This window comes from Macrotis lagotis, chromosome 1, assembly GCF_037893015.1.
Source record: "Macrotis lagotis isolate mMagLag1 chromosome 1, bilby.v1.9.chrom.fasta, whole genome shotgun sequence".
In the NCBI taxonomy this organism is placed as follows: Eukaryota; Metazoa; Chordata; class Mammalia; order Peramelemorphia; family Peramelidae; genus Macrotis; species Macrotis lagotis.
Window position 1 is genome coordinate 815,945,978 of NC_133658.1, and position 16,944 is coordinate 815,962,921.

At 33.7% G+C, this 16,944-nt stretch overlaps 1 protein-coding gene across 16 annotated transcripts in view; it reads right to left on the reverse strand.

The window, feature by feature from the left end:
- The window catches only part of PICALM (phosphatidylinositol binding clathrin assembly protein), a 120,839-nt gene that overhangs the window by 62,109 nt on the left and 41,786 nt on the right, over nt 1-16,944 (reverse strand). For all 16 annotated transcript variants that reach the window (XM_074217044.1, XM_074217048.1, XM_074217043.1 and 13 more), the window contains exons 3-5: nt 10,140-10,215; nt 9,536-9,638; nt 4,071-4,164 (exon numbers count right to left, since the gene is read on the reverse strand). In XM_074217044.1, coding sequence (XP_074073145.1) covers nt 4,071-4,164; nt 9,536-9,638; nt 10,140-10,215 — 273 coding nt within the window. The remainder of the gene's footprint in view (nt 1-4,070; nt 4,165-9,535; nt 9,639-10,139; nt 10,216-16,944) is intronic.

The following is a 16,944-nucleotide window of genomic DNA, read 5'->3' on the forward strand; positions in this document are numbered from 1 at the left end:
GGATAATGTAAACACAAAGAATTAAAAAAACTCAAAACTGAACCCTCTAATTATAATGACCAGATCTGACCCTGAGGGAAAAGAAAAGAGATATGAAAATGTTCCTTCTCTTCTTTCTTATCAAGTTCCAGGTTATTCTCAATAAATGCAGGTTCTAGTCGATTTTCTCTTCTCTTACTTATGTCCTTATAAAGAATTCAACAGTCATTTCTTAAGTTCCCTCAAATTCTGTAACTCCAATTTCATGACCCAATACAGTTGACCCAAAATACCCCATCTGAGTTCCATTTAAGGATGACCACACAATAACTCTTAGAAATTCAGACATTTCCATATCTGACCATAACCTATCATTCTACCTTTATATTTGAACCCTTCCTATATACTCTCTAAAAGATTTCCAATCTTGCTACCCTTCACTACTTTCTCAGGTCATTGATCATACTTTAACTTGACTTTCCTCCCCCAGTATGAATCTAATAGTCAATCATTTAAACTCTACTGTCATCTATCTGCTCTCCAATTCCTTGTTCTGTTGCACTCAGACGGTCCTTGGCCTTCAATCCCTTAACCCAATTTTAGTCCCATCATTACTCGTATCTTGTCAAACCTCAGTCTTGGATTTAAAATTAGCTTTTCTCTGTTTCTACTCATGCAGCTCTGAAAAGAGTTGGAGGAAGTCTCATCAAGTGCTGAATAAATGTAATACAAATTCATGTTACCCAACTCAAGTAGGCCCTTTTGAAGCAAGATTGTCCTTTTACCCCTCTCTAATTGTTATAAATCTCCCCACAAAGAATATTCCAAACTTCCTCTTTACTCCTCAAGCTTCTTGCATTTCCCTCTCCCTTCAATTTCATAGGACCTCACCTCTGTAAAATTGAAACTACTGAAAATTGAGTTCTTCTTTTTCCATGGTATTCATTTCAAAACTTCTTGGCATTAATTCCCACTTCTTCTTTTCCCCAGGCTCTAACAAAGGGCTAGTTCCTCTTGCTGAGGTCAATCTTTATCCATGTATGCTTGATGCTAAAATTCCCTTCATCTCCAGTATATATTGCTTTCTCAATTCTTTCTTCTCTCCCTCTCCTTCCTCTGAATTTCCTTTCCCTCTCTTCCTCTACTCTCTCTCTCTGAATTGTCTTTTCATACCTCTATATACCCTCTCAAGGACAGCAACATCTCATGGATCCATCTATTATCTCTATGCTGATGATTCCTAGATTTTTTATCTAATTTTTCCCCTGATTTGTAAGATCAACATCACTAATTGGTTTTGGGACATTTCAAACTGCATTTCCCAGAAATATTACAAACTCAATACATTCTAAATTGAAATTATCTCTTCTCCAAAATATTATTTCTTCCAAAAGAAATTATTTCTGTCAAAGGCAGCCCCATTTTTCCATTCTCCCAGTTTTAAATTCCTGGAGTAATCCTTGATTTCTCATTCAACACATATAACCAAATATTATCATTTCTACTTCCACAATATCAGTCCCATCCAATTCCATCCTGCTACAATTCAGGCCCATACCAATTCTTGCCTAGATTGCTACAATAGCTTTCTATTTCAGTCTGTCTTGCCAAAAGTGCACTCCCTCTTCTCCCCTGCGCCCCCAACTCCAGTCTATCCTTAACACCACTGCCAGAAAGAGATTTTCTTTAACCAATAAATTGATCATGTCACTCTTATATTCAGTAAACAACAGTGGTTTCCTACTGTCATGTGGGTATACTTGCTGTTGAGCATATACAGTCCTTTACAATCTTGACGCAATCTAGAGTTCCAACCTGGCTTTCTCTCTGCTCTTCACACAACAGTCTGTTTTTAATCTTCCTTTAAGATATAACTCAAGAACCATCTTCTAGAAGAAGCATTTTCTGATTTTCTACTTCCCATCCAAATGCTAGTGTCCTCATTGCACCATGTATTGTTTTCTTCTTCATTAAACTATAAGCTTCTTGAGAATAAAGTGTTTTGTTCTTTGTATTCACCTGGTTCCAAACACATACAGGTGCTTAAAAAAAAAAAAAGCAATGGCGGTAGAGAACTGGGCCTGGAGTCAGGAAGACCTGAATTTAAATGCAGCCTCAAAGAGACAGAGGACAGTTAGGAAATGAAATGATGCAAAAAACAAAATGCTTATCCAAATTCATAAAAAAAAAAGACAAAAACTATGAAGTCTGATAAGATCAAAGAGCACTATTTTCACTTCCAAATTTGTTTCCCCCCCTTTGTTCTAATTCTTCCTTTACAATATGACTAATATGTTAATATATTTAACAAGATTATACATGTATAACTTATATCAGATTACTCCCTGTCTTGGGGAGGAAAGGGAGGGAAGTAGAACTCAAAATATTACAAAAAAATGAATGCTGAAAACTAGCTTTACATACAATTTTTAAAAAATTAAAATTAAAAAAATACAATACAAAATAATACACAAATTTTCCTAGAAGGTCAAATCCTTAGCCAAAAACTAACTTTCTTTTTTTGGAAGCAATTGGAATTAAGTGACTTGCCCAAGATCACATAACTAGAATATATCTGAAGTCGTATTTAAACTTGGGCCCTCCAGACTCTAGGATCAGGGTTTTATCTACTGCATAGCCTAGCTGCCCCATTGCCAAGTTCTTTCAAAAAAAAAAACCCAAACTTGGCCAAGTGTTCAAAATATTTCTTAATTCATTTCAAAGTAAACTTAATCCCTAGTGGTGAGAGGAAGTCCAAACATTTGATTTAAACTGCAATATATATATATATGTATGTATTTCTTCCAAATAGCATACTAAGGAAATCTTCATCTTATATCCCTTGGAATGTAGAAATACTCACATTCCCTTTGGCATTCACAGAATTACTGAGAAAGTTAAGTTCAAAAATTTAAGACATGACCACAGAAACAAGTGGAAACAGGTTTCAGCTTCTTGAGGACAGCAGTAAATTGCCTCAGGCCTACCAGGAGTAAAGAATTACTCTATACTACTTTATGCAATGACTAAAGAGAGACTACTACTGCTTACTTCATTGTTCCAAATAGGAATGCAATGCTCACAACTGTGCATTTCATGGACTGTATCCCTATGGGTACTTGATGGGCTAGTGATCCATGGATGAAAGAGCACCATGCACCTTCCTAAAAAAAACTTCCACTATCCTTCCCCTCCCATCCCTTTCAACTACAAAGTTGAAATTATTATGCCAAATATTACTCTGAGTAATTACAAAGTGATTAACATAGGGAATAACACAGGCTAACCACATTCCTTTGTCTGTCAGCATTATCATTCCCAAATTCAAGCATCTCCATTATTTTCTTTTCTTTATCTCCCCCTAGAAGTAGAGTATATTTGCAAGATACTAAACACCAGTAAATTTTAGCAGAATTAACTATAATACTCATGCAATCCAGGCTGAAGTCAATGTAAATAGTCTATACAGACAGACTTGATATGGTGTTGTCAAGGAATCTATAAACCACCTGTGGATTTTTTGTTTTGTTTTACTCTGGAAGACTCCTTAAAAATATCAGTTTCAGGCCATGTCTCCTTCTCAATTCCACTTTTATGAGCAATCACAGATAGACTAAAGTCAATTCTGCCTATGGCAGATTTGGTATCCTGTGAAATTTCAGAACTAAAAGTCAGTTAATGTATGTCAATATCATTAACTTTATTTGAAGCAACCCTAATCTTTTACTATCCAGGCATGAAGTCATTTCAGGGAAAGGTATTACTTACTAACAAGCAAAATCAGCTGTTATTTCAGTAAGATTTTTAAGCCTCTATTTAATTACCAAACATTTATACTAGTGATATTTATACTAAAATGCTGCTTAATGCAAATTAACACCTACATACACTCCCTCTAAAAAAAAAAAAAAAAATATCTGGCACCAAACAATGCAAAAAAGTGAAATAATAACCTATAAAACATTTGACAGCAATAGTATGATGTATAGTTTCCAGTTAGATAAACCCTGCAGGAGTAACAAGTATATTTAGATAAATTTATTAATAATTCATATCAAGTATAAATAAACTAAAAGTACAACTGAACTTACATTAAAATCAAGAAGTGCATCCATTTGATTCTGAATAATTGGTACAGTTTTTAGGAGTTTTTCTGTGTTCATTGTTCTCATGACTCCATCAGCCCTATTAAACAAACAAGGGGAAAAATTTGAGTTTGTCAATAAATCTTAAAACAACTGCCAAACAACTCAGAAATTCTTATGGAAATGTTAAGAAAGCTTGAAATTTTCTGTTCCAGTTAATAATAATAACAACAGTATCAATATAGTGCTTTAAAGTTTATAAATATTACCTCATTTTATTCTCACACCAACCCTTAGAGGAAGTTATTATTCTCATTTTACAGATGAGGAAACTGAGGCAGGCAGTGGTTAAGTGACTTGACCAGGGTCACACAGCTAATAAGCATGAGACATATTTGAACTTAGGTCTTTCTGATTCCTGGACTGTGTGTGTGTGTGTGTGTGTGTGTATCATCTGTTGTGGATATTAATATGAAATAGTAATATTAAAGGATGAAACATTAAGAAATTATATAGGAAGAAAATAACAAAACAGCTATTAGATTATAGAAAGAACTAAAAATCACTCCAAAATATTCATGCACGATGTTTAACACATAGATCTAGCACCATAAATCACCAATTCTACAAACACCAAAAACAGAGAATCACAGAGTTTAAGGCCATCCAAAGATCATGTAGCCCAAAGTTCACATATATTCTAAATTATAAGAATGAAAACTACACTTCTGATTTACTGCCTGGCAATTGCCATCAAGAATTACCTGGCTTTGTTGCTAGGTATTTGGATACCTAACATTCTGTCCTGCTGTAGAGTATTTAAAACCACTACCTAACTGTATCAAAATGATCCCCATGGTATATAGACTACCAAATGTCTGGTTGTTTTTATAAAGATAACTCCAGGTATGTAGTCAAAGGTGTTAAAAGAAGACAACTAAATAATCTGATAAAGACTCTATATATTAGCCCAATGAGAAAGAAAAACTGAACATATTTTCAAAGTTTTCAACAAATATTAAGGACCTACCATGTACAAGGTACTATGTGGATACAAATAAGTATAAGACAGTCCTTGCCCTTTTCCTGAAAAAGAAAAATTTATGTCTAGAAAAGCTCACAAAGGAGCAGAAAAGCAATTAAATGAAGAAAAAAAATCTTTGTAGCAAGTACCTCTGATAAATGGTCTGAAACCTAAGGAGGATGGGGAAATGACACAAATATAAAAGAACAAGAGTGATTCCCCATGGGTCAAAGGATAGAAAGACAACGTTCAAAAGATGAAATCAAGCTAAGAACTACCACATAAAACGATATTCTAAATCTTTATTAAGATTAAACGCACATTAAAATTCTTAGATTTCACCACATTCAACAGTATGAAAAAGATGATCAAAAAAGTGATGTTAGATGGCTTGCCTAAAGACAGGCATGGGGGAATGCACTGCTCTTCCTATGAACTAGTTCAACTAAGGTAAAATAAGTTAAAAATAACACTGAAAATGTCACTTAACTATACATTCTTTTTGAAGAGATACCACAGCTACCCCACCCATATGATCAAAGACAGAAAAATTGTAATATACAAAATATAAAAACACTTTTTGTTAATAGCAATAAACTAGAAGCAAATTGAGTGTCCATCAAATGGGAAATGACTAAATAAATTGTGGTATATCAAAGCAATGAAACATTATTGCTCCATAAACAATGAATATAAAGAAATCAGAAACCTATAGCATGTTTACATGATGACTACAACAGTAAAATAACTTCTCTTCTAATCCTCTTTGATCACTCTGAAATTTCCATCACCACCTCCTTCTGAATATTCCCTTCTCTCATTTGTCCTTTTATTTGTCTGACTGCTGATCAGACTTCTTTACTGATTCTTTGTTCATGCCATTCCCTCAGGAAGTGAAAAGATATGCCCCAGGGCTTCTTTTCTTTCTAAACTATCTCATTTGATGATCTCATCAGATTTAATCATATATAGATAATCATATAATATAGATAATCCCCAAATCTATATGTTCAGATCTAGTATTTTCACTGAATTATATCTATTAATGTCCTACAGCCTCTTGGACTACTACATATCATGTAGGTATCAAAAACTTAGTATATCCAAAACACAATTTATTATCTTGTCCCAAAAAAAAAATCTAGTTTCCCAATTTTGTTGTGCTGTCAAGGACATTACTATCCTCTAAGTTGCCCAGGGAAGCAACCTTGGTGTCTTCCTATACTTCACTCTCCATATATATCCAATCCTATAATAAATCTCCCTTCATGAAATAAATACTATACAATCTTCTCTCCATTCATACAGTCAACAACTTGAGTTCAGTTTTCTTATAACTTTTTGCCTGGACTAAAACAAAAGTCTCAAAACTGCTGCTTCTGCCTCAAATCTCTCCCTTATCCAATCCATCCTCTATTCTGCAATCAAAAGTCTGCTTTTTTCTACTGTTTCTCTCAGTACATTTCAATGACTCCCTATCACCTGAAAGATTAATTTTAAAGTACAGTTTTGGACATTTGAAGCTTATCATAACCTGATACCTTCCTATATTTCTAGTCTCCTTATATTTCTCCCATACACATTTCAGTCCAGTTATACTACCTTACTTGAAGTTTTTGAACACTTCACTCCAACTTTCATCTGAGGCTGTTCACTGGGCCCATGCTTCTGTTCATGTTCTGCCCTTTCTCTCATCTGTCTCTTTGTATTTATCCATGGCAGTCATCAGTCATTCAATACCTTCTGAAAGAGGGTATTTCTGGTTTCCTATCTTCTTATGTCTTCTCCTTTCAGACTACCTTCATAAATTTTTAAATTACCTACTCTGTACCTAGTTATTTACATGTTGTCTCTCTCATTAGAAGAGGAGGTCCTTGAAAGTTGGACTGTCATTTTGCCTTTCTTTATAATCCCACTTCCTCAGCACTATGCCTGGTTAATTAATGCTTGACTTAATTATAATTACTTCAGAGGACTGGATGGGGCCAGACAATGGATATAAAATGAGGCAGACAGCTTCAATATTAATGACTGGCATTTTTTAAAATGCATATGCATATTGCTATATGAAGCAAGTCTTTAGGTTTCATTCATCTGGATAAAAATTAGTATATACAAATCCTTTATGGCATATAAAATGAAAATCTAGATTTGAGTTCCTACTTCTCAGCTGTTTGATGGGATTATTAAGTAAGTTTTCTCCATTTCTCTTTCCTCACATTAAAAAGTGAATAAGGTTCCACAGGCCTATCTTCTACAGGAAGCCTTTCCAATCCCTCTTACTTCAAATGTCTTACCTCTTAATTTTTTTTATCCTGCATGTTTATGTGTGTCTGTATAAACAGACACGATCATATATCTATACAGATTCTCCCCTATCAAAATGTAAGCTCCTTGAGGTTGAGGACTATCTTTTGCTTCTTTTTCTGTCACAAAACATAACACAATTCCCATACTTAGTAGATGTTAACTGCCAGATAATCAGGAATATCCAAGTACAAATACCATCTCTGGTATACTGACTATATTTATACTTTCTCTACTAGTGATTTCATCTCTCATTGCCTCTGGCAATTCTCTAAAATCTCACTTGTAGAAGAACTGAAACTCCTGTTAAAGGGAGTTTTTTCCATCTATGAAATTGTAATTTTAGACCAAGGGTCCTTAATCTGAGATCCAAGGATCACCTGAGGGTTATTCATGGACATATTTCAATGATTCATAAACTTAGGGGGAAAAAATGCATCTTAATTTTTAGTAATCACTGAGACTGGCATGACTTTCAATTATTTAAAAATATTATTCTGATAGGGGGTCCATGACACAAAAAAGTTTAAGAACCACTAGTCCACACTAAATTTAAAATGCCAAAACATTAACTTCAGTTAGGTATTGTAGTAAAGTGATCAATTCTTTTATGCAAAAGGTGTCAAATAATTTAAATGCTTTAAATATGAATTTCTTAATGAAGTCTGTTTTTCTTAAATACTTGAGTCACACAGAAATAACAATATTTACATTTAACATGGGGAAAAAATAGGATAGATTGCTTTCCTAATTGTCTGGCTATGATAAAGTCCTCAAAGAATGCTGAAAACGTCTTTTTTGATTAGTCAATTCTGTTGTCAAAGTTTATTTAAATATACTTAAATATTAAATATCATACACTATAAATCTAATTTCCCCGTTAAACAGGTCAGTCTTTAGCAAAAAAAGAAACTATGCTTGATACATTATCATTCCTAAGTTCTGGTTTTTCTACAATTTCCCTTGGCAGTTTCTAACTCGTAGCAACTGTGACAGTAAACTATAGGGCCATAAATGTTTACACATTTACTTTCCAAGATTATTTCATTAGTTTTCTGAGAAGTTACTACTTATGGTTTATATCAGAACAGAACACTTTTAGGGTTCAGGTTGATCTATCATCCTGATTGTCTATAGGCCAAAAACCTACGTACAAACCAGTGCTCCCTGATTCTCTGCAATCTCAGCAATAGCAATTTTACCTAAGTGTATCACATTATCTAAGGCAGCAATTTAAGGTCCAGGCATAAAACAAAGATCATTCTAAGATAAGACTTATAGGCCAAGAAACCTCTATTTGGAATATGGTAAGAAATATAGTCAAGAGATCTCTAACTTTCTGAATTGTGGAGTTTGAACAAAGACCAAAGACTATTACCTTTAATTTTAAAATAAAAGTTATCTTATTTTTTTTCCTTGAAGTTATGATTTCTCTCTCAACACATTCAACTTAGATCAAGGTATATCTTTTATTTTATTTTTTTTCTTAAGGATATGATTTCTCTCTCAACACATTTAACTTAGATCAAGGTATAGCATGGAAACAATGTAAAGATTAACAGTCTGCCTTCTGGGGGGGTGAGGAGAGGGAAGTGACATTAGGGGAAAAATTGTAAAATTCAATAAATTGAAAAACTTAAAAAAAAGATCTCTTAACTTTCTAAATGAATAAGAACATCTATTAAAGAACCATGGCCAAGGCAAAAGAATTCAACCAGTATTATGTAAACATTAGCTATTTTATGTCTTTTTAAGAATTCTTACTGATTTTAAAATTCAATAACCCTGCAAACTTAACATATTGAGCTCACACCCTATAAGGAATTTGCAAATATATTAAATATGCAAAACAGGTAATAAATACCACAAACGAAAGCAATCTCTGAGGCCATCCAGTTCAACCTTTACCCCAATAAGAATCTCCTCTACTACATTGTCAACTAAATTATCTAAGCCAAAAGTGTCAAATATTCTACATCCTATTCTTCAGGGAAAGTTTCATTTCCTAACTCCAGCTATTTAGAGATCCTTCTCTCATCACTCCTAATTCATATTCTTCCACTCTCTAATTTCATAATGAAGTTCAAAATTCCCCCTGATCAAGTTAGAAAACAAAAATAGTAATTATACAGGTACTTACCCTCTTTTTACTTTTGTGAAGTCAAATGCAACTTGTCTGTAAGAAACTGCCTTTTCATTTAGATACCTACTATATCGTCTAATAAACGTAGACATATCATATCCTGAAAAAATGAAAAAAAAAATTTCAGTCTTTTTAGTAAAGTTATATAATTAGTACCTTTGTCTAGCAAATCAATATTGTATACAAACTAAATTAAAATGTCCTATAAATCCCATTAAAATTTGTATTGAAAAAGTAATATGTAATGTTATTTGCAAACTTTAAACATACTTAAGAAAGGGAGATGATAAATGATACTGCTAAAATTGTATTAGAATTTAACTATGTGATTTGCAAACTGTCTCCTCATATTATATATATTTACCTTCCTGTTTTTTAATAAGCAAAAACTGAAAATGTTATTTCTATTTAGTAATTAGTGTTTATATAGCACTTTAAGGTTTATCAAGCACTTTACAAATATTTTACTACTTAAATTAAAATCCCAACTAATCACTAAAGTGATTTACACACATAACTTCATTATCTAGATGGCACAACACAGACACAAGAATATCACATTGCTATATTTTCTTGAAATTGTATTCCAAATTTTTCTTACCTTGTAATCCACTTTTGTCCAAAAAATTGCTCAAATTAAACAATGTGTTCCTTGAAGCCAAGTACTGAATAAAGCGCTAGAAAGGAAAAGAAATGCACATTATATCAATTCAATCTTTTGGCATCTTATTTCAACTTTAATTTGAGAATTAGAAAATTATGGTTAAAGCATTTCATTAACTTTTACAAGTTTAAGCTTTACAGCTAATATGTTGTTTTCAGACCTAAATTTACTAACTAAAAAGCTGCTTCACTATCATTAGAATGTTTATCAAAACATAACTACGGAAATAAAGCACATAAAACCCTGAAGATTTTATAGGAAAGGAGAATTCCATGCCAGTTATAAGAGTTTATTAAAACAGAATTAGTTAAGTCTGTTTTAAAAAAGTTGTTTCTCACCATCACCTAGCTAAAACACTAAATTTTTTAAGTACCTATGTTTTTTAAAGAAAAAAAGGTATCTGAAACAATTATCATATAACTAGTAATCTAGGCATCCCAGCAAAGTATACTGACCTATACTAGAATCTCTTCAAAAGGAAATCAAATGGGAGGCGGCTAGGTGGCATAGTGGATAAAGCACCGGCCCTGGAGTCAGGAGTACCTGGGTTCAAATCCGGTCTCAGACACTTAATAATTACCTAGCCGTGTGGCCTTGGGCAAGCCACTTAACCCCGTTTGCCTTGCAAAAAAAAAAAAAAGGAAATCAAATAAAAATGATAGCAAACACCTCCATTGAAACCACTGTATCATAGCCTCTCTTTTTAAGCCATGCCTTCCCAAACAAGCACTCTATTATATACAGGAATTAAGAATATATGTGAGAATAAAAGAAATATCATAATGGATAAGGCCAGGGTTATACCTTGGTCAAGTGCTCTAACAGTGGTACTGAGGGATCATTTCATGTTAGAACTTTGCTCCAATAAAGATCTAAAAGGTGAGGGTGATACCATAAATGTCCATGTTTAATAATACTATTTTCATTATTAATAGCATGTAATAGTCATATTAGCCTTTAAAATTTGCATGGGGGGGTCTTTTTTTTCTATTATGTAATTTAAGCCTCACTACTCTGAAAAAAAGGGTACATATTACAGGTATTATCCCCATTTTACAGAAAGGGAACTGAGGCTCAGAGCTTAAGGTACTTACTTGTCCATGGACACATAGCTATTATGTAACAAAGGACCTCCTGACTCTTAAGTCTACCATGTTACACTGTCTCTTAAGAATTTATTATTCATTCTTCTCTTCCTTCTACTACTTGTCATCCAACCATTTGGAGAGTAAAGAAGAAAAGCATGGTATACTCTAAGATCGCCCTGACCCTCTTCTTTTTTGTTTTGATGCCATTAATAATGACATCATCAGCTTACCAGATTGTATTTCTCCATGCAGATGATTCCTTAGCCTCTTTCCCAAGTTTCAGACCTATAAAGCCAATTTGCCCCGATTTGACATTAAGAATTTGATGTCCTACTGGCATGTTAAACTCATCAGGTCCAACAATGAACTCATAATTTTTCCCAAATAACCTATATCTGCTCTAAACTTGCTTATTTCTGAAAAGGAAATCATCATCCTTCTTTCTATCTCCCAGTTTTATATCGTCAAGGCCAACCTTAATTCTGCATATCAACTTCAGTTGGCATATCTTGTCATTTCTAACTCCAAAACATCCCTCATCTGCCACCACCACCCCCCTTCTCTCCCCTACAATTCTGGCCCTTATCACTTTCATCTGGTCTACTATGAAAATTTCTTAATTAAACTGTTCTTCCTTGTAAACCTATTCTTCTCGAAGCAGTTTTCAGGAGAATAAAACACATCAGTCTCCTACTTAATAAACTCCAATGGCTCTTTTTACTATCAAGTCAGAGCAACAAGCAACGAGCATTTATTATTACCTATTATGTACCAAATATTGTGCTAAGCACTAAGGATTCAAAGAAAGATTAAAAAAAAAAAAAGCCCCTTCACTCAAGAAATTCGTAATTTAATGGAGACAAAATGCAAACAACTAAATACAAACAAGCTATATACAAGCTAAATTGCAAATAAAAGGAAATTAAGATTAAGGATTAAACTGATAATTTAAGGAATTCTAGGAATGGGGGAACAGTCACTGGAACTGCCAGAGTTGGTAGTATCCTGTATGTGAGAACAGCAAAAGGGTCACTGAATCTCAACAGTTGGGAGAGAGGTAGAAGGATGCATATGGAGGTATAAATTTAAGAAGCTTGGGGGGGGGGGGTGAGCAGATTACAAAGAGCTTTAAATATCAGAGAATTTTTTTATTTGAATTTGATAATAAGGAGCCACTGGAGATAAGTGACAGGGGACTGGAACAGACCTGCACTTGAAGATCACTTTGGATCAAGTGAAGGGTAGATTGGAGTAAGGAGGACTAAAAGGGGCTTTGCGCAGGGATGTTGCAAAGGTAAAATCTACGAGCCTTGAACAGATTGAATATGCAAGGTGAGATTAAGAATATGCAAATGTCAGGATAACATGTAAGTTAACATGGGAGGATGATGGCACCCCCATCACTAACAGAAGAGGGGAAAAGCTTGGGAGAAAGAGGAGTTTAGTTTTGGATTTGATGACTTTAAGATGTCTATGAGACATCCAATTCAAGATGACCAAGAGGTTGTTAGAGATTTGAGAGTGAAGGTCAGCAGAAAGTTTAGGAATAGAGAAATTTTTTAAAATCTGAAAATCATCAGCAGAGAGATAAATGAATTCATGGAAATGATAAGATCCCCAAGCAAAGTAACAAAGAGTGAGTCACACAAAGTTAGTGGGTATGATCTGGATAAAGACTAAAGATCAAAAATGACTAGTCAGACAAAAATGAGAAACTAGTAGGAGAGTAGTGTCACAAAAATCTAGAGAGAACAGAGAAAATCAAGAAAAGAATGATCAAATGTCAAATGCTACAGAGAAGTAAAAATGAGGCTTGAAAAAAGGTCATTAGATTTGACAATTATTGGTAACTTTGGGAAAAGCAGTTTTAGATAAATAAGATCAGAAGACAGAGATTGAAGATAAAATGACAGAATTGGGATGATAAAAGGGCTATCTGTGGGGATGAAATGGGGGGGATTCGCCTTAGGAGAATGGTCAGATCTTCATGAAACAGAATTGCAGGAGGAGACAGTAGCAGAAAATATCTGAGATTTTAAAGGATAAGAGGTAAATAAGAGTTTTTCAACAAACGATCTCATTTTTTGAATGTAATATGAGGTAAAGTTGTCACCAGAGAAGACTGGCTTGAGAAAGCATGAAAAAGTCAGAAAGGGCCGCAGTTGTGAGTGGAATAGTGAACAAATTAGGGAAACAGGATTATCTTGTAGTAATGAGGACTAAGTTAAAATTATGTAATATCATTTGTAGTGAACCAAGATCAAAAGAAATACATTAAATTGGGAAACAACTTTTACAACTAGTGTATCTGATAAAGGACTCATTTCTAAAATATAGGAGAATTGAGTAAAATTTACAAGAAAACAACTCATTTCCCAATTGATAAATAGTCAAAAGATATAGAGGGCAATTCTCAGATGAAGAAATTAAATTAAATTTCATATAGTCATATGAAAAATTGTTCCAAATCATTATTAAGGAAATGCAAATTAAAACAACTCAAGTACCACCTCATACCTATCAGATTGGCCAATATGGCTAAAAAGGAAAATGATCAATGTTCAAGGGGATGTAGGAAAACTGGGACACTAATGCATTGTTGGGGGAGTTGTGAAGTGATCCAACTTTTCTGGAGAGCAATTTGGAATTATGCCAAAAAGTTAATAAAATTGTGCATACCCTTTGATCCAGCAATACCTCGAAAAAAGGTAAAACCTACATGTATAAAAATATTCATAACAGCTCTTTTCATGGTAACAAAGAATTGAAAATTGAGGAGATGCCATTAAATTGGGGAATGGCTGAACAAATTGTGATATAGGAATGTGATAGAACACTACTGTTCTATAAGAAATCATGAGGGACAGGACTTCAGAAAAGCCTGGAAAGACTTAAACTGATGCTGAAAGAAATGAGCAGAACTAGAAGAAGATTATAGACACTAATAACAACACTGGGTGATGATCAACTAAGATGAACTTATTTCATTCCAGTAGAACAATAACAAAAACTCTAAAAGATTTTTGAAAGAGAATGCTGTGGAATTTAAATGCAAATAAAAGCTTACTACCATCAAAAAGTTTTTTATGTGTTATGTCATTTTTTCTAATTTTCTAACTTCCATTTGGATTTGATTCGTCTTTCACAAAAAGGTTAATATTTGTCCATATTTACCTTAATTACACATGTAGACCCTATATTAGGGCTTTTTTTTTTAGCTTTTTGCAAGGCAAATGGGGTTAAGTGGCTTGCCGAAGGCCACACAGCTAGGTAATTATTAAGTGTCTGAGACCGGATTTGAACCCAGGTACTCCTGACTCCAGGGCTGGTGCTTTATCCACTGCGCCACCTAGCCACCCCATATTAGGGCTTTTTGTTGGGGGAAGGAGGAAGAAAAGAGAGGAAGAGAGAGAAAAATATAAAACTCAAAACCTTGCAAAAAAAAAAAGTAATTGGTGAATACAATCATTTCAAGTTGTTAGAAAAACAAATAAATTAAAATATTAACTTTTTTTAAAAAGAGGGGGAAAAAAATCTGCAATAAATCCAGACAGCATGGTTTTATAATTTCTCCAGAAATTCCTTCACAACCTAGCCCAAACCTTTCCAGTTTCACTGCATAGTGCTCTCCTACCTACATCATGGTCTTGCATATACAACATTCCATCTTCCCTGTGCTTTTAACACTATTTCTCATATTTGAAATGGAATTCCTCTTCACCTCAATCTCTCATAATCCCCAGTATTCAGCAACTTCAATTGCTTCTTTTATCTCCTCCCATTAAAAAAAATCACTTATCTTTAATATATTTTTGTGAACACGCACACAAATACAAACTATCTTCCTCAGTTAAACTAGAACATGTACTGTTATAAATTTTACCTTTGTGCCATGGCACCGTGCATAATACCAGGCACTTAATAAATGATCACTGACTGATTTTAAGTGGGATTTATAATCATTAAAAACATGACATAATAAACAATTTATGTTAACATAAAGTACCTTACAAATATAACTGTATTATCTATAACTGTTGTCTATTACCTTTAATTTCTAGATAACTAACAACACTTCAAAGATACATCAAATCCTATAAAAATGACCTCTGTTAAAGAAGTAACAAAAGCATTCTCCTCCTATATAGAATTTAATTGCCACAAGGATGAATATTTTTCATAATATATAACTAAATAAGAAACCTGAAAGATGTGAAGTTTTAAAACTTGAAACTATACCTGGAAGGGACCTTACAACTTACCACTAATTACCACTAATAATTAAACTGAGGTTGAGCTGTTAAGTGTGGCTTTCAAGATAATAGTTAATAAGTAGTAGACTTAACTTGAGCCTAGTCTCCTGACTGTAAATATAGCACTTTTTATACTTAAACACCCCTGAATATCACTTCACACCGACACTTCAGTTGCTACCTATTTTCCAGTAAATAAATTAACTTCTTTACCTAATATTCAAGGTCCTATATTCCTTTTTAGACTTATGTTCCCATCTTGCCCCATACCTAGAAGGTACTCTCCTTTCCCAAGTCATTTTAACAACTCGTGCCTGAGAATCACCACCATTTCTTTCTATGAATCACTATCCTCCCACAACAGAGGTGAGCTTTGTTATTATTGTTCAGTCTTTTATCTGTAGTATCCAGCTCTTCATGACCCCATTTGTGGTTTCTTGGCAAAAATACTTGGAGTGGTTTGCCATTTCCTTATCTAGTTCATTTTACAAATGAGGAAACCGGGGCCAATGAGGTTAACTGACTTGCCCAGAGTCTCACAGTTAGTAAGTCTGAGGCCAGATTTGAAGTCAGGAAAACGTCTCCCTCTATCTAGGCCTAGCATTCTATGCACTGCGCCACCTAGATGCCCAAAAAGTGAATATTAAGAGCAAATTCAGACAAAAATGCTAGATTGAAATGTAAAAGCAATGATGATGATAATAATAATAATAATCATATAAAATAACAATATAATAAATAATAATAATAATATTATAATAATATTAAAAACCCTGTTTAGAGAGCCATAAAAAGCTTGATAGAGAATATGAAATATAGATAAATACACAATAGTTAATTGCCAACTCTATTAATCAGGATGATTACAAAGCACCATTATGTGAAAGAACAGTATATCTAATGAGTGATACCAAAAAAAAAAACCTAAATAGGTCCTTCTAAAGAAGAAAAGAAAAAAGTTATGTTCTGCTTCTAATCACTCATATTGAGAATAACCAAGAAGTCAAGCCTCAGCAAATTATCCCACCTAACATAGTCTGACAAAGAAAAGTTAAGTCCCCCTGCTATGTCAGGACTTATTTTCCACTTAAAAATTCCAGGCATTCCTAAATGAGGGAAATGGCAACCACCTTCTTCCTCCTTCCCCTTTCTCCTCAAGATGCTAGAGTAAAATGGTATATAGGTAATTCTAAACCTATGTATGCTTACAACTATGCCATGAGAGAATATCTGAAGCATCTACCAACTATAAGAAATGTTCCCAAACAACCTGGAACCTGCCATATTTCTAAGACACATACACATTTTTAATAAGCAAATCTTTTCCCATTGTTTCATTCAAAAGAAAAATTACAGAAAGACATCTAACCATGTATTTTAGTTGCAACCAATCTTTATGGC